Consider the following 27,015-nt stretch of genomic DNA (forward strand, 5'->3'; position numbering starts at 1 on the left):
ACTCTAATGATATATTACATATTTGTTAATCGTTTTTTAAGATAGGTTTTTTGTTTTTAGGAAAAAAAAAACTTAAAAACATATATGAAAATGGAAAAACATAAAACAATTTTCGGTTCTTAAAAATATAAACAAAAGCATTTTATGAAAACATATTTTAACTATTTTCACTTATTTTCTCGATAATGTTTTAAAAAATAACAGGACAAATATGAAAAAGTACCGATAAAATAAAATATTGCATGCAAAATCTATTTTTTAAAAATATTTGAAATATATTAAATAGTTGAAAATATTTCAAGTTTTTTAATAAACTTTTATTTTAGAAAATATCAAAAAATTATTTATTAAAACAGTTCTAAAAAAATGTCTTTTGAAAAAAACTTTTTCCAAACAAACCTAGCTTTTTTTTTTTTTTTGACGAGAATGATGCAAAATATTTTAAATTAAAAAATAGTTAATTCATTTACCTTATTATCATTGAACTCATTTTTTATTTTAAGTAATAATATTAAATTATTTTATCAAATGTATTTCATATATTAATAATTTTTATGGACTCGTCCTATTGGTTTACCACCGAGCAAAGTTGGGCTGGGCTGGGCTGGTCTGGGCCAGGTTTGGGCCCACTATTTCATAGGCTTAATTGGGCTCCTTTTTTTCAATGGAATTGATAATGATGTTAAATGATCAAGGTTGGTTTAACTGTAAGTTTATAAAGCGTCGAACTGATTTTGAACTTTATTGCTTGCTTGTTTCTTCCTATTCTAATTTGAAAAAACTTTTTCAACTTCAGCATTTCAATAAGAGTCAATCTTGGGATTTAGCCTATGTTTGATTCAAAAAAAAAAAAAAAATAGCAAGGAAAGAACAAAAATATTAAGAAAAATGATTTTTTTTATATTAATTTTATTATAAAAATATAAATATAATTAAAATTAGTTTTAAAAAAATTATGTATTTTTAAATAAGTTTAAAGTGACATATAAATATAATTTATTAACTCTAAATATTTTTTTTTTTCTTCACTTTTTTTTCCTTTCGTTTTTTTTCTCTATTTTCTTTTCCTTTTATTTTCATTCAATATTTTTTGGGAATCAAACAAAAAGTTAATATTTACAAAAGATCATTGAAAAATAATTTAGTTAAGCAAAGAGGATTTAATCGAGGAATGTGGGATTAAGGACAAAAGTTATTGTTTAGCTATGAGGATATCTTTTTTGTATGATAAATATGCTAACAACCATGAATAAAACCTAATGCAAATAATTAGAGATAAGTAAAAAAGATTAAGGACAAAAATTGTTATTTATCTTTCTTGTTTAATAGATATACCAACTACTATGAGTGAAATTTAAGAAAAATAATTAAGTTATAAATAAAAGAAAAAGGATAAAAATTATTGGTTGATATTTCTTATATAATAAATATAACAACAATTATGAGTAAAATCAAGGCAAATTAATCTAACTTTCATCCATTAATGTGTCAAGATGATAAAAGTCCATAAACTCATTCAATACTATATATCTCACAAAGTTAAAAGTATTTTAGTTGAAGTTTAATGAAAAATGTTAGGGTATAGTAATATCGATCTTAAGTACAAGGATGATCATCGAAATGATGATTCTTAGAATAAGACCATGAGTTGTGATATTAAATGTCATAAAAGGTTTGGTTTACATTCACCAAATATCAATTTCAAGGGAATATTTACATGGTGTCTCAGTGTCATATAATAAGTGTTCTTTTTTTTTTTTTTTTTTTTTCTCTTGCACTTTTTCACCATTTCTTACTTTTAAATTAGTTATAATTAATTTTCAACTATTTTCATGAGTTTTTTTTTTAAATTACATAAAAATAAATCCTAAAAAATATTTTCTCTTAAAGTTTGTTGTCCTAAAGAAAAAGTTGTGAGAAAAATAAATATAAATTTCAAAATTTGCATCAAAGTAAAAAATTATAGATTCAAATCACAAGAATATTTACATGGTGTCTAAGTGTCATATAATGAGTGTTTTTTTTTTTCATTTCTCTTGCACTTTATTTACGATTTCTTGCTTTTTAAATTATTCCTAATTAATTTTCAACTATTTTCATGAGTTTTTTTTTTTATAAAAAAGAAAACTTGAGTAAAAATAAATCCTAAAATATATTTTCTCTTAAAGTTTGTTGTCGTAAAGAAAAAATTTATGAGAAAAAAGAAGAAAAAAAATGAGTGTGAAAGAAAAGAATAAGAACAATATTATAGGTATATTAAAAATGAGCATGAAATAAAATAATAAAAACGATATTATAAGTATATTAGAAATTCGTATGTGAATGTATTAATGAAAATATTTTTAAGTGGATGTGTAAATAAGGTGGATGGAAAGATAAATTTGATGAATGTAAATATAATTTATTTTTGGTTGTGTTTGTGTTTGATATATTAAAAAAAATAAAAATTAATGATTAATAAAAAAATCATAATATTAATATTAATAATTTTAAAAATATGGATTGTACTAAAAAGTGCGGGGGAAAGTGGAAAAAGGAAGGGCAATTCTTAGACCCGAAAAAGGTCGATCCGAAATCCGAAAGGCGGAATGGGGTTTGGAATAAAAATTAAAATTAGAGAATGATTCAAAATTTCAGCTACGGGAACACCTCCCAATTTGATGAGCTCACCGAGTCAACCCGTTCTGAGTTGGCTCACCAAGAGCAGATAACGTTGGCGTCATCGCGTCAACGTTGAACGCTCCATAACACAGAGCGTGAGGTAGAGTTTTAGGGAGAGAAGCTGAGAGACGCCTCTCTCATGGCGTCTTCTAATTCCTCGAAGAGTCCGATGCTTCCGATATCGGATCCTCCGCGACCCGATGATAAGGTTTTCAAAGGATCCGCCATGTCCAAGAGAGGAGCCTACGCTGCAATCTCTTACATGTCCTGCGCAGGTGCCCTCTCTTCTCTAAATTGCATCTTAATTTCATGTGAATTCTGGAGTCGTTTCATTTGCGTAATTATAATAATTATCATTATTATTTTAATTTTTTCATTAATCGATCCATTTTACATGAACTCCTCTATGCAATTCTTTGTTTTTGCAGTTCTATTGGTGATCTTCAACAAAGCAGCCCTTTCTTCTTATCATTTCCCTTGTGCAAGTGTCATCACACTCTTTCAGGTAGATTCCTGGCCATCTTTTTTCTTTTCTTGGCAATCAATTGCCTTATATAATCAAGGTGTTTGATTTTTTCACTCCTCATGCAACTTTAATTGAAAATTAAGTTTGTAATCAAAGATTTTTTATTTTTTTCCCTTCTCTATTCTAAATTATTAATGTTGTTATAGGGGCAACCATTAATTTTTATTTGTTTGTCTGTTCTTTAAATATTGAAACATTATTGGGTTGAGGAATGCCACATTCTTCGTACACCCTTATAGCAAACAGTTACAATACATGTCATTGTCCACGTGGCATAAGTAATTTGTAGAACCCATTCAAGAAATAATATTTCTGTGTTTTGGGTGGGGGTTTGAATGCCTTTTAACTTCTAAATCTCAAAAATTTTAAGGAGAAGCAAGTAGTCCTGCATTCTTGAAGTGAGTGGGCTATCGTAAAAAACACAACCTACAAATACTCGTGGCTTTACAAAAAATTTTAGGACATGCTATTGTGTATGTTAGAGAAGTTGTTAGGAAGCATTTGCTTTGGATTCACTAATGGCTTAAGTGATGCAGGGCTTTAAAGCTCAACACCTACCCTCTTTGTTAACTATGGATATAGTGAGGAATTTGTGAGGTTGCAGAAAGTTGGGATAAGGGCTGTATTATAGGCAAAAATATGCTATGGTTAAATAGATTTAGGAAGTTGGAAGTTTAAGGAAAGGGGTGAATGAAAAAAAATGACAAACTTTCATCCTGCCAGAAGGCCGAAAAATGGAAGTAGCCCGAATATCCCTGAAATAAAAAACTCAAAATAGCTTGTAAAACTAACAATTAAAGTTCTAAAAAAAAAAAGAAAAAAAAAAAAAGGAGGAAAGCTCCTTAAGGAAGCTTGATTGAGAATCTTGCATAATCTCAATATTAAGTCTAGAATCAGTCCTTCCCTTTTTTTTGCAGTATTTTCTAAACCTCAATGGCATATTGTGCGTATCTTACTAAGCCACCTGGAAAGTGGGTTATAAACTTTTGCACTATAATTGGAAATAATTAGGATAGCTTATCAGCTGCTGCCAGCTACCAAAGTTTCATTATTTCTTATGGCGTGAAACTTTATCTGAGCATGGATGAGTGGTTGTAGAAGTTGTGCTCTTTGGATGGCATATTTTTTTGTAAATAATAGGTTGATCCCTAGTAAGTTAACCATGCTGGATGGAATATGGATACATGGAGCTTTTTTCAGAACTTCCTAAATCATTATGTGAAAGCCAATTTCTTGTGTAGCTTTTGAAGTTTGAAAGCTTTGATTTCTGCTAGCTGACAGATATACTAAACTATTAAGCAAGAAATTCTTCAGCTGGCAGTTGTCCTAAGGTACTAAATAGGCAGTCATCACAAAATTTCTAATTCTAGTAGATTTATTAGAAAGAGTATCAACCTTTCCATATGATAAAATTAAAAGGTGTTGAAGAGACTGGCAATAAATGAAAACATACTTCTAAGATTCCATGCAAAGTTTTGGAGTGTAACTCCTCCAACTTGTGATCTTATGTTATGAATCTGAAGTATTAAAAAAAAATTCTGAACTTTGAAAAACTTTAATAGAGCAATGTACTTTTTTTGAATGTGCAAACTAATTCGGACATTAATAACATACTACTCCAACCCAAAGATTATTTAGTGGTGTCAGAGTTATTTTATGGATCTATATTGAACAACTAGTTACTCTTTTTATATCTCTAGAATTATGGCTGTCAATGGACTGTGTCTGGATCTGACTCACATCTGAATGTGCCACAACTAGGATCCAGTTTTGGAGTAATTAGATATCTGTCAGTCCAAATTCTGTTTGCTGATGTGAATTTCAATTGTAATTGGGTTTTAAAAAATTAATTAGAGGTTGGATCCACGAAAATCCCACTTGGCTAATACATACATGTGACTAAATCTATTAGATATAATTGATTTGTCTATTATGTTGTTATGTCACATAGTTTATGAGTTATGTGGTAGTTTAATAGGATATACACATGTATTCTTAACATAAAACCCTAACAAGCATCACTCTAATTTTGGATTTTGGCAAAATTAGTACTTTTGATCATGTAATTGTATTTAAACTCAGTTCTAACTATTTATGATTTTCCATTTCATTGGGCAGGTGCATTATTTTTTTAATTGGTTTCAAATTTGGATCTGATTTACATTATCAGATTCATTTACAGTTCTAATTAAAGTCAACATTTAATGTGTGAAATGTCTGTGAGCCTCAAGAAATATTTCTCTATTACTTCTATCCTTTACAGTACGGAGAAAAAAAAAATTCTTAAAACTTGCGGTTAATGCTCATCTGAAGGCCAATGACCAAGCAACCCAAAAAAGTCAGAACATGCCTTACTTAATGTTCATTGAAGCTTGTCACCAGTTTAAACTAGTCAAGATTGGGCTTGGGTTTTGCGTGTTTGATAAATGAGTTAAGCTTGAGTAAATCTATGCTTAACTAAATATGTTAACATATCAAATATTTCTTATAACAGTTCACATAGAAGCTTTATAGGTGTCCATGTCAAATATGGTTTGAGCTTTCTGTTTAAGGGGTTAAACAAACTTAGAGAATCACTGCCAGCTGTCCTGAACAGCCTGAGACTTGTGATTTAGTTAATCTGGAAGATATTTAAAAAGTGGCACCTCATTTCCTTCCATGGGAATATGGAACAAGTGAATAGAAGGATCTTTGAAAACTTGGAGATGCACCTTGGGAAGGCAAGGAATCTTTCCTCAAAATAATTTTTTTTATTGGAGCTCCCATGCCTTTTTCCTGACCAGGCCTCCCCTTCTGAAAATTTTGGATAGTTGTGTTTTCTTTTAATCTGGGTGCTGCTATTGTACACTTCTCATGTAATCGCCTTTTTTGTTCTTTCTATAAATTTATTTTCGATAAAAGTTAAAAAGTTTACAAATCTCATATACACCGTAGTGTATATTTAATTAGAATCGTTGGGACTAACATATTTTCAACACAAATGATGAAAAATTAGGCTTTTTTCAGCCTTTGGGGTTCCAATTCAAAATTTATAAACGCTATGATTCTTGTTTGTGCATTTATCTTTTTTATCTCCTCAATTCAAAGGGTATTTGGTAAATCAACTTAATGACTAAATAACTTAATTTAAGTCATTAAGTAGATTGAACATGTTTACTAAAATAACTTAATATCACAACTTAAAGTTAAAAATAACTTTAATTATTAAGTCAAATAATTAACTTATTCTGAAACGCAAATCTTTTTTACCACATTTGTCCACATTAATGAGAGTTTAGTTCATGACCATAATTCCATCCATGGCTCATTATTTATTGTAAATATTTTGTTGTCATTTTATGTATCTACAATTTAAATATGGATGTTTAACAAACAAATTTATTATTTAAGATTTATGAAATAAATATTAATTAAATCAAGGTAAATATGTAAATTTGATGATGTAGAATAAATTTTAAGTTAATTTTACCAAACAACCGTAATACTTAAAGTTCAAATTAAGTAATAAGTTTAAGTTAACAAATTAAAAATAATTTAACTTAAAGTCAACTCAAGTCATTAAGTAAAAATGTATTTAAGTTTTAACAAACAGCCTCCCAATTTGGCACCCTAGCCTCACAAGCTGAATACAAATTGAATAATTGTTTTATTTTAAGGACATTGAAAATTTTGGGTTAATATGGATTCTTAACATTTGAATGAATTTATTCCCTTATTTCTATTTTGTTTCTGCTGCAGATAATATGTTCATGTTCTTTTCTCTATGCATTGAGACGCTGGAAGATTATTTCTTTCACACTTGGTGAATCTTCAAATGTTAATGATAGTTCCCCAGTTTTTGTACCGATCACAACGTTGATTCATACCCTTCCTCTTGCAATTACCTATTTGCTTTACATGGTATGCATTTTATTTTGCAATGTTGAACACTTCCTTTTAGTGGAAAATTGTTTCTTTCTTTCTTCTTAGTGATAAATAAGTTTTTTTATAGGCTTTTCTTAGTGATAAATAATGTCTACCCATTCTTCTCTTTCTCCTTGAAAGCTAGTTACCATGGAGTCTGTTCGTGGAGTAAATGTTCCCATGTACACTACCCTTCGGCGTACTACAGTGGTGTTTACAATGTTTGTGGAGTATATTTTGGCTGGGCAGCGGTATACATCTTCTGTTGTTGGAAGGTAAATAGCCCTTTCTTACTGGTGCTTTCTTATTATGTATATCTTGTTAATTAAGACATGATGATGATGCATGATGCATGTTTCTTTGTTTCATGAAATTACTCTTAACTTTATACTTTCTCTTGATTTGGTTGTTGGGAGTAGTCAAATTGTCTATCCTAGAACATACTCTTGCAACTATGCTGGAAAGTTGTAATTCTGTCAGATTTAACAATCTGAACAATTAATCCAAATGTCTTTCTGGAGTCTACATGATGCTTCAAATCAACACTTTTTTTTCTCCTAATTCTTTTTTCTTTCATGACCAGGAAATCACTTGCCTATAAATATATGACAACACATGGACATCCCTGTTGATAGTGACATTCAAACAAAGAAGTTGAAAATTGTAACTTGGAACTTGAAACTTCAATGATACATTGCCAGACAATACACAATACACATATAAAAGCCGATAGAAAACTATGTAGGTATGGAGATGCACAATAGAAAGAGATAAGCTGTGTAGGAAGGTTAGTATTGCCAAGTCAGGTTGGAAAAGGGGTGATGGATGATGAAGGTGAGAGGCCCCACCCCATATGGAGCCATGTAAACATATAAGGAGAGTAAGGGAATGACATTCTGTGCTTGATGTGAACAATCTAGAAAGAGCAGAATAGAAGGAGCTATGAAGGGAGGATGTGGCTTTGTAAAGATAATATCCTTATTTGATAGGACCTTATCTTCCTGGTGTCTGTGTTGTGTAACATGTAAGGTTCCCTCAGAATGTTTTTCCTTGTGGAGATAGGGTTTTCTTGTTTCAGTTACTCCTTTGTATTGAACATCGTATAGTTGTCATGTACATGGATTGCACCACCTTGGGTGCTTTCTGAATGGTTCTTATTAAAAAGGAAGAGCTACATGGTTCCATTCTGATAGGAAGGAATAAAAGATTAAATATTGTGCAATTTTGAACTTTGTCTACTCTTACAAATCAGTGGAGTGAAGCCCTTGAGGCTTGGCTCAAGTGGTAAGAGGTTGGGTTGGGGTTGTGGGAGGTTCCAAGTTCAAGTCCTAGTGAAGACAACATAAAAAGAAAAAGAAAAGTTTACATATCAAAAAATAAATGAATAAATCAGTGGAGTGAAATTTTAGAGTTTGCGAAGTTACTAAGATCTGAAGTTTAAAGCTTAATTATGGATACAATGAGGGAATGCCTTTTGACAGTTGAACTTTTCATGAAACCATTACTTGGTATCTTTTAAATTTTTTGAAGTATTAGTTATTTCCATATGATTTTCCTTTTCCAATTTATTTAAAAGAAATTTAAGTTCCCAGATTATGAGTGGACCTGCACAGGTCGTCTTTCCAGATATGGGTCCTATATGAACAAATTTTGAGGCCTCTTTTGGATTGGAATTGAATCCTAATATTCAGGCTGGTGGCTATAATGTCAAGTATCTCATTCTTGATGCTCAACTGTCTGAGAGTTCACATTGTTTTTAAAATTTGTTACTGGAAATAGTTTTGAGATCCTTGACTTGAGTTGCAATGTTTCTAATTCCTTCATTTAACTGAAAATTTTAAGGGTTTTACCAGTGTGGGCTTGATTGTTCTTGGTGCATTTATTGCGGGTGCTCGGGACTTGTCGTTTGATTCTTATGGTTATGCTGTTGTTTTCCTGTCCAACATCACTACGGCAATATACCTTGCAACCATAGCCCGTATAGGTAGAATTTCCATTTTTATTTTATTTTTTAAAAAACTTCCAATGACATCTCAGTAGCGTGATTTCTTTCTTAGATGCTGATATTTTCTTTTCTCAGGGAAATCTAGTGGCCTTAATAGCTTTGGCCTAATGTGGTGTAATGGTAAGCTTAAAAATTCCAACTGCTTGTATTCCTTTAGACATGCTGATTATTTTCTTGGCAGAATTACTTAATGGGGTTTATTTGGATGCTACACCTTTTGACAAAATCTTATTACATCTTTTTTTTTTTTCTTTTTTTATAGGGATACTATGTGGACCAATATTGTTGCTTTGGACCTTTATTCGGGGCGACTTAGGGATGGCCATGAATTTTCCTCATTTTTTTTTGCCTGGTTTTCTGGTACTTTCTGATTGCTTAAAAAAACTCTCTTTCTGCTAAAAAACTGTCTTTTAGTATGGACATCAACTTCTTCCTTGGTGACTCAACTTGGATCCCTGCGATGTTTACTTGTGAACAAGAGCTGAAAATACTACATTTTGTTCAGTCCCTTCCTGTCTATATGCAAGCATGTATAGTTTCTCATGTGTGTGCTGCAAATTGATTCATTTCTTTTTTATCTGTTGGTTCTGCTGTCATTGATTTGTACAATTCATCTTGCCTTTTTCTCTTATTTATAAAACTTCTAGTTGGTTCATATTTATGCTATACTGCATGTAATTCAATATCTAAGGGTATTGATGATATGTTAACTAATATTTTAGTGTCAATTGTATGAAATATATAAAGATATTCATCCCTAATGTTTTCATCTTTGTAATTTGATTAACTACATACTTCATTTTTTATTCCATGTGATTGATTCTTGTTGCATAATTTTACTAGTAGATCTTGAACTAATTCATGCATCAATCTTGGTCTTTGCTGAATCATTTTTGGCTCTTTGTGATTTATTATCAGCATCAATGATACTAGTTAACTTCTTTAGATGTTCCTTTTTCTTAGGGGTGTTTTGATAACCAGAATGAGTATTTAAAAAACAAATTAAGCGTCCAACCATAAAGCATATTTATAGCATAAATGAGGTACCATTCAGGATATAGATTCCACTTAATATCACTTAAAATGTTAAGTTCTAGGCACCTAACTAACGCAGAAGCAATACACAATAAGAGGTTTTAAAAATTTTATAGACTCTGTGGGGATGTGGGAGGTTCCAAATTGAGTCCTAATAAGGATTGCAAAGAAAAAACAAATGTTTGCCATAAAAAAAAAAAAGAACAATTATAACTTTTGGTTGCTACTTTTAGTCTTTTACCTAGTTATTTATTAATAAAATTTGTTTTAATTTTTAATTCCTCTATAATAAACTTCAACAGTGACAAATTTACTTCAACTGTAATTTCTTTTTATTTTGCCAATTTGACTCTGAAAAGTATTTTTGTTGATTCTAAATATGTATTTTCTAGCATATAGAGGCAGAGACAAAAAAGTATTAGGTAGATAAGTTTATTTTTTATAGTGGAAAAAATATTTTTCTATTCTGAACTTTTTAAAGTCTACAAGTAAGCAATTGCCCTTTAAATAATACAATTAGAAGATATGGAAAGGCCGGATCTGTCATTTATATCTTTGATTAAAAAGAAAAAACAAATGATGATGTGTGGCAAATTAATTAATTTCTTTGAACATTTAGAAAAAGCAATTGATTTGTTTACCTTTTTCATTAATAGCCCAAAACAAGCATATGCTGCTCTTATATGTTGCATAACATGATATGCCATTCTTCATGAAGATTCTAATAATTGCATGGACAAATTTTTAAGATAAACAGTTTTTTTTCCCTTTAGTTTTTTTACTTATCAAACCGTTTAGATGAATTCAGTACTTAAATTTCATATGATATCAACAAGTATTTCACTTTCTCCACCTATCAAAAAATAAATAAAATTTCACTACTTAATATTTTTGCACTAGTAATTCAATAGTAAAGTTTTTGATGCTTAATTTTCAGTTTTATCATATATCCCCTTTCTTACTGTTTCAATGTTTTGTTGAAACGTAAAGATCTAGGCATAAATCTTAACCAACATTAGGATTTTTGATGGATATTATTCAAATTGTTGTTATAAATGTCATGTTTATGTTGATTGTACAATTTTGAGTCATAGTTATATCAATTTACATAAGATAATGGAAAAGATTCGTAGATTAATTAATGTTGAATATAATGTATTTATAGTATATAACCTTTCCTTGTTAATATAGGATACATGTATGGTAGTTAGGACTCCTAGCCTTGTATATATATATATATTTCTCAATTGTAAGTAGATTAATTACATTAATGAGAATTAAGGTCTTTCTTCTTTCTCTCTCTCAACATGGTATCAGAGCCAAGGAAGAAAACCTAATTCTTTCCTGTTTCCCGTGTCATCAACTCCGGGAAACCTTCCGGTGACCGTGTTTCATTCCGGTCACCTTCCCCATCTCCCAATACTTTCCGGTCATTCGGATCGTCGACAGAAACAACTCACCGCCGGCAAAATTTTCCGGCGAACTTTTCCGGCGACGTATTTTTCCGACACCGACCATACCAGAAGGAGCGCCTGGAGGAGATCTACAACTTTTGTGAAGGCACCGGCACCAACAAAGCATCCACGCGCCGCCCACGCGCACATTTCCGTCCAGCGGCTGCGTCTCACGCGCCGGCGCGTGAGGGCGCGTGAGGGATTTTCCGGCGACGCGCCTCCTCCAGCAGCCTCGCCTGACGCCGACCAGCCTCCCTACCTCCCTGGTTCTCCCATTCGAGCCCTGCACGTACCTCTTTTGGGGATTTTTGTCTCCGTCGGCCCTCCAAACAGTCTTTCCGGCGAAGCTCCGACTACTTTTTCTCTACTCCAATCCCTGCACGTGCCTTGGGAAGTGTTCTTCTACCTTTCTGGTGGTACCACGCCGCGATCTGAGGCCGTCTCCCTTTTTCGGTGGTGCCACGCCGCAATCTGAAGCCGTATTAGGGCTCTCTTCATCCAAACATACTTCATTCTCCAGATAAGTAGATATGACTACTAAAAATTCCATTTTTTCCGCTGTTATATCTGGATCTCCTATGATTACTTCGGAGAAATTGGTTGGCAGTGACAATTATCTTTCCTGGTCTGCCTCTGTTGAACTTTGGTTTATGGGTCAAGGATATGAGGATCACTTGATTACACAGGAGGCAGATATCCCTGAGGTTGACCGCGTACAGTGGAGGAAGATAGATGCACAGTTATGTAGTGTATTATGGCAATCGGTTGATCCCAAGATTCTTCTTCATCTTCGGGCCTACAAAACTTGTTTTAAATTTTGGACTCAGGCCAAAGGATTATATACGAATGATATCCAGCGTCTTTATAAGGTGGCTTCTGCTATTGTCCATCTCAGCCAACAGGACTTGGATCTATCTACTTATATTGGCCAGATTGCCTCTCTTAAGGAGGAGTTCTTGACTGTGATGCCTCTTACTCCTGATGTTGGGGCTCAACAAACACAGCTTGACAAGTTCTTCATGGTTCTTACTCTTATTGGCCTCCGTCCGGATCTTGAGCCTGTCCGCGATCAGATTCTTGGTAGTTCATCAGTTCCGTCCTTGGATGATGTGTTTGCTCGCCTCCTCCGTATCTCCTCCACTCAGACTTTGCCATTTGATAGCACTTCAGATTCTTCTGTGTTAGTTTCTCAAACTAACTCTCGAGGAGGCCGTAGTGGTACCCGAGGTAGAGGTCAACGTCCTCATTGCACCTATTGCAATAAACTTGGCCACACTCGCGATCGTTGCTATCAGTTACATGGACGACCTCCTCGCACTGCCCATGTGGCCCAGTCCTCTGATTCTCCGCTGCCTCAAGCTCCGAGCTCTTCCGCATCTCAGGCTTCTGTTGCCTCTGTTGCTCAGCCTGGTAATGCCTCTGCCTGCCTTACCCACACATCTTCTCTTGGACCCTGGATTCTAGATTCTGGAGCTTCTGATCACTTATCTGGTAATAAGGATCTTTTCTCCTCTATTACTACTACCTCTGCTTTACCTACTGTTACCTTAGCTAATGGTTCTCAAACTGTGGCTAAAGGTATTGGTTTGGCCCTTCCTCTGCCTTCTCTACCTCTCACTTCTGTCCTTTATACTCCTGAATGTCCTTTTAATCTTATTTCCATCAGCAAAATCACTCGTACTCTTAATTGCTCTATTACCTTTTCTGATAAATTTGTGACCTTGCAGGACCGGAGTACGGGGAAGACGATTGGCATAGGACGTGAGTCTCAAGGCCTCTATCACCTCACCTCGGATTCATCTCCTGCAGTTTGCATTTCCACTGATGCTCCTCTCCTCATTCACAATCGTCTGGGCCACCCTAGTCTCTCCAAGTTCCAGAAGATGGTCCCTCGTTTTTCCACTTTATCGTCGCTTCCATGTGAGTCATGTCAGCTTGGGAAACATACTCGTGTCTCGTTCCCAAAGCGTTTGAATAATCGGGCAAAGTCTCCTTTTGAGCTTGTCCACACTGATGTTTGGGGTCCTTGTCGGACTGCGTCTACTTTAGGATTTCAGTATTTTGTCACTTTCATTGATGATTATTCTCGATGTACTTGGTTATTTTTAATGAAAAATCGAGCTGAGTTATTCTCTATTTTCCAGAAATTTTATGCTGAAATCCAAACCCAGTTCAATGTTTCTATTCGTGTGTTACGCAGTGACAATGCCAGGGAATATTTTTCAGCCCCATTTACTTCGTTTATGTCTCATCATGGGATTCTTCATCAATCTTCTTGTGCTCATACTCCTCAATAAAATGGGGTAGCTGAACGCAAGAATCGACATCTTGTTGAGACAGCTCGTACTCTCCTCCTGCATAGCAATGTTCCTTTTCGTTTTTGGGGGGACGTTGTTCTTACCGCTTGTTATTTGATTAATCGTATGCCCTCCTCTGTCTTACATGATCAGATTCCTCACTCCCTTCTCTTCCCTGACCAACCACTTTATTTCCTTCCTCCTCGTGTCTTTGGTTGTACTTGCTTTGTTCATATTCTCACTCCTGGACAGGACAAGCTTTCCGCCAAAGCCATGAAGTGTCTCTTCTTGGGATACTCCAGACTTCAGAAGGGTTATCGTTGTTATTCCCTTGAGACTCATCGATACTTTATCTTCGCTGATGTCACCTTCTTTGAGGACTCACCATTCTTTTCCACCACTTCTGAGTCTCTTCCTGTTTCTGAAGTCTTGCCTATTCCCATTGTCTCCCCACCTGATGCTATGCCTCCTCGACCACTTCAGGTTTATCATCGTCGCCCTCGTGTCGTTGCTCCTCTCCCTTTTGCTGAGGCACCTGCTGACTCACTTCCTATCCCTTCGGCTTCACCTACCCCGGCTCTGCCTTCTCCTAATGACTTACCCATTGCTGTTCGGAAAGGTACTCGCTCTACTCGTAATCCTCATCCTATTTACAATTTTTTGAGTTATCATCGATTATCTTCACCCTATTCTGCTTTTGTTTCTGCTATATCCTCTGTTTCTCTTCCAAAGAGCACCCATGAAGCTCTTTCCCATCCAGGCTGGCGACAGGCAATGGTGGATGAAATGGCTGCTCTGCACTCTAATGGCACTTGGGATCTTGTTGTTTTACCCTCGGGTAAATCTACCGTTGGCTGTCGTTGGGTTTACGCAGTTAAGGTTGGTCCTGATGGTCAGGTTGATCGCCTTAAGGCCCGCTTCGTTGCTAAAGGCTATACTCAGGTTTATGGTTCTGATTATGGTGACACATTCTCTCCGGTTGCCAAGATTGCTTCTGTCCGTCTGCTTCTCTCCATGGCTGCCATGTGTTCTTGGCCTCTTTATCAATTGGATATTAAAAATGCCTTCCTTCATGGTGATCTTGCCGAGGAAGTTTATATGGAGCAACCTCCTGGTTTTGTTGCTCAGGGGGAGTCTGGTTTAGTATGCAGGTTACGCCGTTCTCTATATGGCTTGAAACAATCTCCTCGAGCATGGTTTAGCCGTTTTAGTTCTGTTGTTCAAGAGTTTGGCATGCTTCGCAGTACAGCAGACCATTCAGTTTTCTATCATCATAACTCTTTGGGGCAGTGTATTTATCTGGTTGTTTATGTGGACGACATCGTCATTACAGGCAGTGATCAGGATGGTATTCAGAAACTAAAGCAACACCTTTTTACCCACTTTCAGACCAAAGACTTGGGGAAACTCAAGTATTTCTTGGGAATTGAGATAGCTCAATCCAGTTCTGCTGTGGTCCTTTCCCAAAGGAAGTATGCTTTAGACATCCTGGAAGAAACTGGTATGTTAGACTGTAAACCGGTAGACACACCTATGGATCCGAATGTCAAACTTGTACCAGGACAGGGGGAGCCTTTAGGAGACCCCGGGAGATATCGACGGCTCGTAGGTAAATTGAACTATCTCACCATTACTCGTCCAGACATTTCTTTTCCTGTGAGTGTTGTTAGTCAATTCCTACAGTCACCATGTGATAGCCATTGGGATGCTGTAATCCGCATTCTTCGATATATCAAAAGTACACCAGGCCAAGGTGTGTTGTACGAGAACAGAGGTCATACTCAGGTTGTTGGTTACACAGATGCAGATTGGGCTGGCTCACCCACAGATAGACGTTCCACTTCAGGGTACTGTGTTTTTATTGGAGGTAATCTAATATCTTGGAAGAGTAAGAAACAAGATGTAGTGGCCAGATCTAGCGCTGAAGCCGAGTATCGAGCTATGGCTTTGGCAACATGTGAACTCATATGGTTGAGACATCTTCTTCTAGAGTTGAGATTTGGAAAGGATGAACAAATGAAACTCATATGTGATAACCAGGCCGCATTACATATTGCATCCAATCCAGTCTTTCATGAAAGGACCAAACATATTGAAGTTGACTGTCATTTCATTAGAGAGAAGATCGCATCAGGATGTGTTGCTACAAGTTTTGTTAATTCAAATGATCAACTAGCTGACATTTTCACTAAATCTCTCAGAGGTCCTAGGATTAAATATATTTGTAACAAGCTTGGTGCATATGACGTATATGCTCCAGCTTGAGAGGGAGTGTTGAATATAATGTATTTATAGTATATAACCTTTCCTTGTTAATATAGGATACATGTATGGTAGTTAGGACTCCTAGCCTTGTATATATATATATATTTCTCAATTGTAAGTAGATTAATTACATTAATGAGAATTAAGGTCTTTCTTCTTTCTCTCTCTCAACAATTAATAACATGAAATTTGAGAATTTCTATGCATGATATGGCATACTTTTATAATTAATTAATTAAACTTTATTTGATGTTGGATTAGAACTTGAATAGTTACTCTATTTCATGGGTGTGTATAAATCTCTTAACATGGCGTATTCATTCTGTAATTTTGAACATTGAGCCTGGTTTGTTTATTAATATCTATATTAAAGATTTTCACAAGTCTAAGCCTTTTGTTGAACTTCGGCATTGCATTGATATATCAATTGGCATATTTGTATTATAGAATTTTGCATTTTTAATATTGATGAATATTACTTCAGAGCGGTGAAGGTGCAACACTGATGCGGTGATTATACCATATAGAATATTATATGAAGAGAAAAATGACTGCTTTGTGGATCAACCAATTATGTCATTCCTTCCTATTCTTCTTACTTCTTTTCCCTCTCTCTCTCTCTCTCATGTTGGTTTGATGAACATGATGGGACATTAGAACATAAAATTCAAACCAGCAGGCAGGCCAGGGATGGTATGGAATGAATTTTAGGATCATGTGCACTGTATGATAAGGATTTTCCAATTTTTCACCATCATCATTTGTGGTAGTGGCTCCATTTTCTGTTATTACTCAATTCTGATGGATGTATTTGTGCTCAAAAGTTATGTGAAACACATTGGGCTAGTGTGAGTTGTTTTGGGATAGATAAAAACTCCCTATTTGGTAGTTCTTTAATTATCATTTCAGAGATGTTGAAGTCTGTATATTGTGTAACTAACTTGTTATGCAAATGATGTGGAAAATGAAACTGAATCAGTCTGCTATAGGGAAACTTGTTTATCTTCATTTTTTATGAGATGTGCTGAGAGTTAATATCCAAATTATTTAAACAGTGGGGCTAATTAAATGTGATATGTTTCTTGTTCCCTTTCTGGTTCGGCAGGCCGTGTTGCTGCTCTCCTGTATACTGGCATTCTTCTTGAATTACAGCATATTCCTGAATACAACTCTAAATTCAGCAGTCACACAGACAATTTGCGGCAATCTAAAGGTTTGTTTATCAGTCTTCTTGTACCCTTCTTAATGAATGACTGATTTCTTTCATGGATTTCTTTCTATTCTACCTTCTTTTGTTAGTTTTGTTTGCTTAAGCTAATTAATTGGGTGGGGAATGGCTTAAAGTCACCTTATGCAAAAAGGACTCTTGCATTGGATGCTGCTCCTGGTACAGATGAGTTGTCCAACATTGCTACCTCAGTTGCTGGCATATCTGTGTGTGAAAACAGAAAAGGGCTAAAGTAGCCATGTCATCAATAGAGAGGGATTATCCAATTAGACCTCTTCTGACACTACCCTGATTTTCTATGGATTCCAAATGAAATTCACGAGTGTCAAAAAAGGAATCCTTCAATTTTTCCAAGGTGTGAAATATTTCAGAATAGGTTTAAAATTGGTCAAAATTTCAAAAATTTTGTTTAAATTTGAAAACCAGAATTACCCTGCCAACCTCAAAATATCCTGATGATGGCCAATTTTTCATCCATTTGATAGTTCAAGTTAATAAGTATTATCTCCTCCAGCCTCAACATCAAATATCAAAACAACTCACTAATATTCTGACTCAAAAAGTCTCTAATTATGTTTTGCCTCAGTTTTTATACTTTCATTTCAAAACATTGTCACCCTGTACACATTCTCAAATTTTCTATTATTTGTGCTCCTTGTAGGATTTGTTTACCATTGGACTTGGCTGGATGATTTTCGGGGGGCTTCCTTTTGATATTGTGAGTGAAAACCCCAGTAACCTCAGTGCCCTCCTCTACATTTACCATTCTGCTCTTGTGAGAGAACCTAACATGTTTCCTTGCAGTTGAACATCACAGGACAATTTCTGGGTTTTCTTGGTTCTGGCTTGTATGCCTACTACAAGCTCATAGGGAAGTAACTGCATGAGCTGTTGGGAGGATCGGTTTTTCTCATTGGAGGTTCAAGTTGGTGCCTCCCTTTCTCCCCAGTTCTGGGAGGATGACGATGGGGTTGTTGAAACAGATACATACAAGGGGTTTTCTGCCTGGTTAGAACTTAGTAGCTGGTAGAATTTTTTCTAGGGAACTGGGGCTTTCTTTTGCTCTAGTGAATTAAAGATAGAATTGGTTTTAGAAACAGCGAGTGTACTAAAACAGTGGATTTGGGTATATTCTAATTGATGATTCTATAGAATTTTAATTATCACACAAAAAAAATGGAGGAAAAACAAACCATCAGGCATCTTGAGCTATTTTTTTTTTGGTGAAGTACCAACTAGGCATTTTATGCACTTAGAAGTGGCCTTTGTTTTCTTGGCAAATCACCATAAGCCTCATCAGAAGTTCATTGCCCAAATTTCAAAAGAGAACTCTATATTTTGATTCCTTTTTTAGGGGGTGAAACTTACGTTCTGTATGAGCTAGCACTGCATTTGTTCTCTCCGTAAGTGAGGGGTTTTTATATTCCACCTAATATGCCTTCATGTCTATCTCAATTAAGATCTTATTAAGACAAAAATGATTCTTAATGAAATAATTAAAATACCCTTCAAATTATCATTATAATTACATTTTTGGACATCCTCAAGAGTATATGAAATTATGCTTTGGGAAACGTTGAAAGACATTTAGAATTATACTTTCAGATATGTTTAATAGTTCTTATAATGTATTTAACCCATAAACAAATCTCTTCAAGGTTTGATTGTATATAATATCTCAAGAAGTATACATCAACCATGCACAAATGTTGGCTTACACGAAAAAAAATCCAAAAATTAAATCATGTTATAATACATTGTATTTTTAGTATAGTAATACGATTAATTTGGTTGATCTTTTCTCGGGTTTTGACTAAATACATCTAATTCTTATTGATTTGAAATTTTATTACGGATCATTTTTATTTGACATTTACACTCACCTTTCCTTTAATTCAAAATAAGAGAAGTATTATTATTATTATAAATTTTATAATAATAATATTATAAAATTTGTTTTTATGAGTAAAAATATAAACAATATAATACTAATAATATAAATGATTATTAAGGGCCCATTGAGATTTGATGGGCGCGAAGTGTGTGGGCCGCGGGCCCACGGTGGGTTTAGGCGGTAACAGTGTGATACAAAAAGAAACCGTCGTCCCACCCGAAACAGCAGAGGAGTTCGAAGACAGCACACAGATTCTCTATTGCTCTCCACGGTAACCTCCGACACAAGCTGAAAAAGCAAAACCCTAACCCTAACTCCACCAAAATGATGCGTGTTCCTCTCTCTCAAGAATCTCTCTCCTCCTCTCCCTTTTCTTCTTCTATAAATCCCGCCTCTCCTCCCTGAACCACATTGCTTCTCCTTCTGCCCCATTCCAGCCTAGCCTTTTATTTTCACTCCTCCTATACTCTCCTTCTCTTGTTACTATGCCTACCATTGATCTGGACGATATTGTGCCCAAGGTTTCACGATCTGCTGCTCTGCGTTTCTCGCCATTGCTCGTTATCAATGGCCTTTCTCGGAAGGCTTCTTTCTATTGGAAGCTTCCTCAACAGCCCATCAAGCTCTCTGTTCTCAAATTGGATGGCTCTTGTTTCCGTAATTTCGTTGTGTGCTTTTGATTTTTTTTTTTTATCTTTTTTTTTTTTATGTAGTGTTTGGTTGCTGAGGAAATGTGGGAAAGAAAATAGATTGGAAAATTCCATTCTTAAGTTTCTCATTAATAGGACCTAACTCTCTTTGTATCTTTTTTTTTTTTTTTTGACTAAATGGCTGTTTGGTTGCTGAGAAAACTTGGGAAGAAAATGGTGCTGAAAACGTGTTGGTGTTGGTAAGGTTTGTGTGTGCGTGCGCGCGCGTGTAAATATGCTTTTTGAAATTCTCTTTGGAATAACCAGTTTCTGGAAACTGTGAACTATTTTGCATTTTCATTTGTTTGTGTTTGGTTAAAAAGGAATAACGAAAACCTCGCTGAACTAAGTGAAATAGTTATATTAGGATAAATTGAATGGATTTGGTTTTCTCGATCGTAAACCATGAAACTTCAAGATTCAAAATTTTAGTTTATTTTCTTTTCCTATCTCAGCAACCATATCGAGCCTAATGCTTATACCTTAAAGCCTTTAGGTCCTCTCTCAATCCCCAGACATGCATATCCACACAATTGATCAAATTGATTGAATTTAGGTGTTTGGTTTTACAGAAATTGAAGTAACAAAGACATCAACTGTTGCAGAGCTCAAGCAGGCAGTGGAGGATGCCTTTAGTCATTTGCCGAAGAAGGGACCTGGAAAGATTTCATGGTATTTTCATTGCCGCTACCCTCACATATTGGGGTAAAGACACACACACACAAATGAAAAATGAAAAAGAAATGATATTTGATTCTTCTCTTAGCATAGCTTCCAACAAACTTGTTTCCCATAGTGCACAAAATGTACATACATACACACAAAAAGGCCCTTATGTACACACACATACATATTTGTATGCTTATATGTGTGTGTATCCAATAAACTTCTTTTCCATAGCATAAAAAGTACATACATACACTCAAATACGCCCTCATGTACACACACATATACATATTTGTATGCTTATATATGTGTGCGTGTGTGTATGAAAGTTTAGATCTTATGCACTAACTATATAGATGGTAGTTGCCAGCACATCAATTACTTCTTCAGTCCACAACATTGTATATTGTAGGTCTACCAGGTGCATTGGCCATGGTAATTTATATAAATTGCTGTTTTTGTTATGGGAAATTTTGTGTAGTACTTCTATTGAATTGCTCTTTTCTTTTTTGAATTTTTTTGTGGAGGCTGCATGTTTGGGGCCATTTCTGCTTATGTTATAATGATCAGAAGCTAGTAACTGAAACCGAGTATATCAAAAACTATGGGATCAAAGACGGTGATCAGGTTTGTGTTGGGTTTTCCTTCTTGTTCTTGGGATATGTTTTTACAAGGATGTTGATCTCCTTTCTGAATTAGAGTTCTTAGAATGTTTTACTGTTGGGAAATGTATGTTGCAGATGAGAAAAGTGTACTGCCTCTGTATGGATGTGTATTTTTCAACTTACCGGTTATTGTATATGTGTATACACACACACACATTATACTGATAAAATTTTCAATCCTATTGTGATTCACATTCTTCGTATTCCTCAAACCTCTGTGTTTCTTTCAATTGCTAGTGACTTTCAAACTTAAAATTGACTTGTTACTTGAATGAACTAGTTGAGAGGTTGAGCTTAACTGATTTCATCTTGGCTTTCTATTAATAGATTGATTTATTGGAAGCTTCCTTACACATGTAACAAGGGTTCTTCTATTTGAGCACTTGTTCAAGAATATGACCTTAGAAGTTCTTCTTTAGAGAAATGTGAACTAATGTGAGAGAAGCCTTAAGAAGGAAAAGGCTGAAAATTCCTGCGGTACGTATATCATACAAGAGCATTTTCCTCTAACAAAGTTAAAGAGGTCATGCATAGAAGAAATTTTTATAAATCATCCAAACATTTTAAGAATCTAAGAGCCTATTTGGGAATTGTTTTCTAGACTTGAAAACACGTTTGATAATTTTTCGACAGAAAACAATTTTTGAAAACTTGTTCTGAAAACAAGGTGTTTTTTTATAACATGTTTTAATTGTTTTTTAGTTATTTTCAATTGTTTTGTGGGATCTGTTTTAAAAAATAATTGTACAAATATGGAAAATGATTGAAAATAAAGTATTATGTATAAAAGTTATTTAATAAAGTACTATGTATAAAAGTTATTTTTAAGAAATATTTGGAAACGTAGAAAACGGGGTTGAGAGCATTCCAAGTTCCCTAACAGACTTTTGTTCTAGAGAACATTAGATAACTATTTTTAAAAATTGTTTTTAAAAACTGTTTTTTGATAATTGTTTTAAAAAATGTTCCCAAACAGGCCCAAACTTCCCCATTTCATTACTAATTTCATATATGGTTTTGCCAAAGGAAATCATATGCTGCGAGTTCATTAATATCGAAATGCTTTTGTTTAAAGATTTATTTATTTTTGATAAGTACTTTTGTTTAAAGATTTATTATTCTCATGATGTGGTCTGGTCCCAGTAAAATTCTAAGAATAGGTATTTAGGTGACTTGTGGTCCATGTAACGGGATATCAGTGGCCAAAACTGCACTAGCACACTGGAAGAGGCATCCAGAGGTGTGGGTTGTTCCTGGGGTTCAATTCTTAGTGTTGACTAGAAAACAAGAACATAGGTGAGAATTGGACATGGATGGAGATGAACAAATTTGTAGTAGAAGTGAGCAGTCTGGGTCAAGACACTTTTTTTTGCAGTGAAAAACAAAGTGAATAAACAGGCTAATTCGTAGTCACTCTCTTTTCAATGTCTGGAGATTGAGAAGAATCTTTTTTCTAGATTGAAATTTGAGGACGCTTTGACTTTTCAGATGATTGGATTGTCAATGACTTCATTCTCCTTATAGAGATTAAAGAAGCTAACTGTAGCTAGCAATTGAATCTTTGAAGTTCCTTGCAAGTAGGGCATCTTACCTTGTATAGGAGCACTTTGCTTTAGCATACTTTTAGATTATCACAGATTCACACTTGACTTGGGGTACATGGTTGGGCATTTGAGGTTAAATTCTTATTGTTCCTTAGTCTTCTTGTACATGTTCAAAGATATGTATCCCATTCCTGCTTCTATGCATCTCCTTGTTTTTGTAAACTCAAAAGATGTTTAATCTAGATTATCAGAGGTGCACACTTCAGCTAATTTTTTTCTTTGTTGTGGAAGGTGCAGCTTCATTTTGTCCGGCATCAATCAATCAACTATAACTTGAGAAAAAGGCGACAAAAAAGGCGGTGTGGTGCTTTGACACAACCCAGAATGTAAGCCTCTCTGCATAGTTGTTCTCTTTCTGTGATGAGCTATTCTAGCTATCTATAGTTTTTACATAGAGATACACAATCCCCAATCAGTGGCTACAGAGATTAGGATTGACTAATAGCCAGTTTTTTGGCCAGTCCAGAAGTGAAGAGTGCCTTGTTGTTTGTTGCTGGAGAATTTTCCACCCTGCCCTTTTTGCCTTTGCTGCATGGACCAAACTGATCTTTTTAGTGGAAAGGGCATGTATCACCAATTGGCCAAAGTAGTGCTGGGAAAAGGGGCTGATACCACATCCAGTGCCCCTGTAGATTGCCCAGTTTTTATTAACAATAGACCAAATAATAAGAGGGGCACACCAATCATTTTGTTGAAAACAGGGGAAATTGAATTAGTAGTAACATCCGGTAGCTTTTATTCTGTAAATGACAAGTATGCTGTCTCAAAAGCAACTGAAAAACTGTAATTTATATGATATGTTGGTATTACTGCCTTCTTTGAAGGAGGCACAAGTGAAACATGATATGGTAGGATATCCTAGTAAGTTCAAATGACTCTTAGATCGTCCCTGAAAAGCAGTCTTAGGCTCTATGCTTAAAGATGTGACTTCTTGTCTACACATCATGTGAAGATATGGCAGCCAAAACTGGAAGTTCCAGTCTCTGTTGCTTATTAACCAACAGGTAAGAGGGAGATCCTGGTTTTATTTCTCCAATGTGTAATGTATGAGTCTAAAAGAGGTTTGGAGGTTGAGGCACCTAACCTCCAGTTTCGAATGGAATTTCTCTTAATTTGAAGGTCGAAGAGCCTAGGTGATACTGAAGCTGGTGAATGTGAACTCCCTTAATTTGAAGGTTGAAACTGGGAAAGTCAAAATCGGTTGGTTTGGGACATTCCTTAAAGATGTGCTCAGTCCTGGTTGATTAAAATTTTATATTATCGATTGGGTTTGCACCATGCACAATCTAGCACCTTCATTTTATTTATGGAAGATGTAGACCAAAAAAAATGGGACTAACCTTGTGATTCTAAGGTCGTCCTGCAGATCAGATGGCTGTGAAGAGAAAGAATCCAATGGCGAAGAAGATGATAATCAAGAGAATCAGAAGAAGGAAATTTTCAGAAAACGGGAGAAGTTCAAATTGTCAATGTTATTGGGTGGTTGGTTCTCATACTCCAAACTCACAAGCCCAGGAAGAAGGAAATATGAAGGCAAGACCAGTAAATCAAAATTTACCAGTGGCTTGTTGGGCAGTTTTAGAAAGATGGTACGGATTTACAATAAGAAATCCGCCTTCTCAAAGAATGGCATGGAGAGAGGATTAATGGGGTCCAAGTAAAATGCACTACTGAGGGTATTTGAATGGTTAAATTTCATCGGCTTCAAATTGGAAAGCTGTGTGCTGATGCTGTGTTGGAAAGATCATACATGGAGAGAGGATAAGTTCAATTAAAATGCACATTTCTGAGACTGCCTGCCTGGAGATTTTTGTTTTGTTCAACCATTCTTCAAATCAACAATATGCTATTGAAACTTCTCTACTTGTTGAAATTTTGCTTACAAAGCAGAATGAATGTAAATGAGTAAGAGTTTGGTTGGGTCCATACGGTTAATCATCCACTAGATGCTACTGGGATACCCTGAGCTGGTGTTTGGTTTTTCTGTTTGGGCTAGAGTCACGAGGTGCATTATGCAGTATACCTGTGAAATAAAGGAAATTAATTACAAATCACTATGATCCCGTTGCTTGCTTGCTTGCTTTTTCATTAGGAAAATTTTTGAGTATTGAACTGATACCTATTTAACATACAATCCTGACGGTTGAAAGGGAATTTAACTTGTTCAATGGAAGTAACATTAAAAAAGAAAGGATTGGATACAAACAATGGATTCAACTTGATACAAAGCACTACAATTGAGATGTGAAATCCACTTGGGGCCACTGACAACTAGAAAGGGGTGAAAAATTAATCCTCGGATACTAACTCAATGCTTTAAGTTATAGTAATAATTTTCTGTATTTTTCTTTATGGAAGGCATTTTGACCTAGGGTCCAATTATATCTTTTTATTTTTTTTTAATTTTTTTTTTTAGTGGAATGAAAAACCCACAAAAGAGTGGGACAGTTGCTCAGTTGCTCCACAACCTCATCAATTTGTGTGGCATAGAATGAGATAGCCTCTTCTCTCCCTTTCCCGTCCTCCAAACAATACAAGCAAAATCAACACTCGTACATTCCAGAGATAGCGCTAAAACTAGCAACAGCCATGGCTAACATGATCATGGCTTCCACCAAAACCCTAATCACCTCCTCCCCCTCCCTCCCTCCCACCACCACCACCACCCCCACCCCCAGACCCAAATTCCACCTTCCCCACATCTCTCTCCCCCGACTCCCCAAACTCCTCTCCCTCAAATCCGCCGCCCTCATCGCCGCTACCACCACCACCTCCCTCTCTCTCGCTCCACTTCCCTCCATGGCAGAAGAGATCGAGAAGGCCGCCCTCTTCGAATTCAACCTCACCCTTCCCATCATGATGGCCCAGTTCCTCCTCCTCATGGTCGCACTCGACAAGATCTACTACTCTCCCCTCGGCAAATTCATGGACGAAAGAAACGCCGCTATCAAGGAAAAGCTCAACAGCGTGAAGGACACTTCCGGCGAAGTGAAGCAGCTGGAGGAGCAGGCTGCGGCTGTGATGAAGGCGGTGAGGGCGGAGATATCGGCGGCCCTCAACCAGATGAAGAAGGAGACGGCGGCGGAAGTAGAGATGAAGCTGGCGGAGGGAAGGAAGAAGGTGGAAGCGGAGCTGCAAGAGGCTTTGGCCGTTTTGGAGAAGCAGAAGGAGGACACCATCAAGGCTCTTGATTCTCAGATCGCTGCTCTGAGTCAGCAAATTGTGAACAAGGTCCTTCCTCTCTGATTTTTTTTTTTTTTTCCTTTTTCCAAATTTAATTTCCTATTATAATGGATTTTGTGTAGCATATATATAATTGCAATGTAACCAACTTCATTTCGATCTACCCATGTGGAAATTTTTGGGGTCACTTCCAAATGAATGACAAATATGGGTTGATGAATCCTCTTAACAAAAAAGGGATTGAAATCATGGGAAATGACAAGATGATTATGTTCTTCTAGGTGTCATACTTCATCACTTTGGATTCACCAAACAATAAATAAATTTAATGTATATTGATTTTTATTTCTAAAATTAGAATTAAATATGTTATAAGGATCCTTTCGTAGTAAAGTAAGCTTTTAATTTACAGTTCTAGGCTATGTTTGTTCCTCAAAATTCCATCGATGGAAAGAAGAAAAAGAAAAAAATATGAAAAATAAAAAATAGATTCTAATTCAATAAATTATTTTTATATATTTTTTAAATCATGCTTTCTCATTTTATCTTATCCGTCTTTATGTTATATCATTATGAAAGGGTATGAAAAAGAAAAAAAATTGTCGTTATGAAAGGGTACGAAGATAAACCAATAATAATAATAATTTTACTTGTTTCCTTCCACGGGCTCAATCCTTTTTTTTAAGTAAAAGATTGCATTGTGAATTTTTTTTCCCAATAGAAAAAACTAGCCAAAAATACATAAAACAAACCCTCAAATGATGCATCATATGATCAAATTGAACCAAACGGTCTCAAATCCATTTAGTCTATCTTTGATCCTTGAAAAATACTAAAAAAAAATGATAAGAAAAATAGTTTTTTATTTGGTTTCATTATATAAAATATGAAGAAAAAAATTAGCTAAAAATTTACATGAATTAAATTTATTTATTTGATA

At 35.2% G+C, this 27,015-nt stretch overlaps 3 protein-coding genes across 5 annotated transcripts; all 3 read left to right on the forward strand.

Moving 5' to 3' along the window:
- The first annotated feature begins 2,629 nt into the window (after positions 1-2,629).
- Positions 2,630-18,576, forward strand: LOC117913475 (UDP-N-acetylglucosamine transporter UGNT1). The gene is made up of 10 exons (XM_034828461.1): positions 2,630-2,936; positions 3,090-3,166; positions 6,926-7,087; positions 7,232-7,365; positions 8,944-9,074; positions 9,171-9,215; positions 9,358-9,455; positions 17,252-17,359; positions 18,036-18,092; positions 18,179-18,576. Exons 1-10 carry the CDS (start codon positions 2,801-2,803, stop codon positions 18,251-18,253), a joined length of 1,023 nt encoding a protein of 340 aa, XP_034684352.1. The 5' UTR covers positions 2,630-2,800; the 3' UTR covers positions 18,254-18,576.
- An 872-nt stretch (positions 18,577-19,448) lies between these two features.
- LOC117913376 lies at positions 19,449-24,946 on the forward strand. 3 transcript variants are annotated; one of them, XM_034828333.1, is made up of 5 exons: positions 19,449-19,925; positions 20,530-20,629; positions 21,151-21,250; positions 23,124-23,218; positions 24,247-24,946. In XM_034828333.1, the coding sequence occupies exons 1-5, from the start codon at positions 19,754-19,756 to the stop codon at positions 24,551-24,553; spliced, it is 774 nt and encodes a 257-aa protein (XP_034684224.1). In that variant the 5' UTR covers positions 19,449-19,753; the 3' UTR covers positions 24,554-24,946. The 3 variants fall into 3 exon arrangements, with proteins under 3 accessions (XP_034684224.1, XP_034684227.1, XP_034684225.1); XM_034828336.1 differs by having other exon boundaries at positions 19,452-19,925; positions 24,259-24,946; XM_034828334.1 differs by having other exon boundaries at positions 19,452-19,925; positions 23,130-23,218.
- A 412-nt stretch (positions 24,947-25,358) lies between these two features.
- On the forward strand, positions 25,359-26,304 carry LOC117913377 (ATP synthase subunit b', chloroplastic). Its single transcript, XM_034828337.1, has one exon. It carries the CDS (start codon positions 25,482-25,484, stop codon positions 26,136-26,138), a length of 657 nt encoding a protein of 218 aa, XP_034684228.1. The 5' UTR covers positions 25,359-25,481; the 3' UTR covers positions 26,139-26,304.
- The last annotated feature ends 711 nt before the right edge of the window (positions 26,305-27,015 follow it).

Source organism: Vitis riparia, chromosome 4 (genome assembly GCF_004353265.1).
Source record: "Vitis riparia cultivar Riparia Gloire de Montpellier isolate 1030 chromosome 4, EGFV_Vit.rip_1.0, whole genome shotgun sequence".
Classification (NCBI taxonomy): Eukaryota; Viridiplantae; Streptophyta; class Magnoliopsida; order Vitales; family Vitaceae; genus Vitis; species Vitis riparia.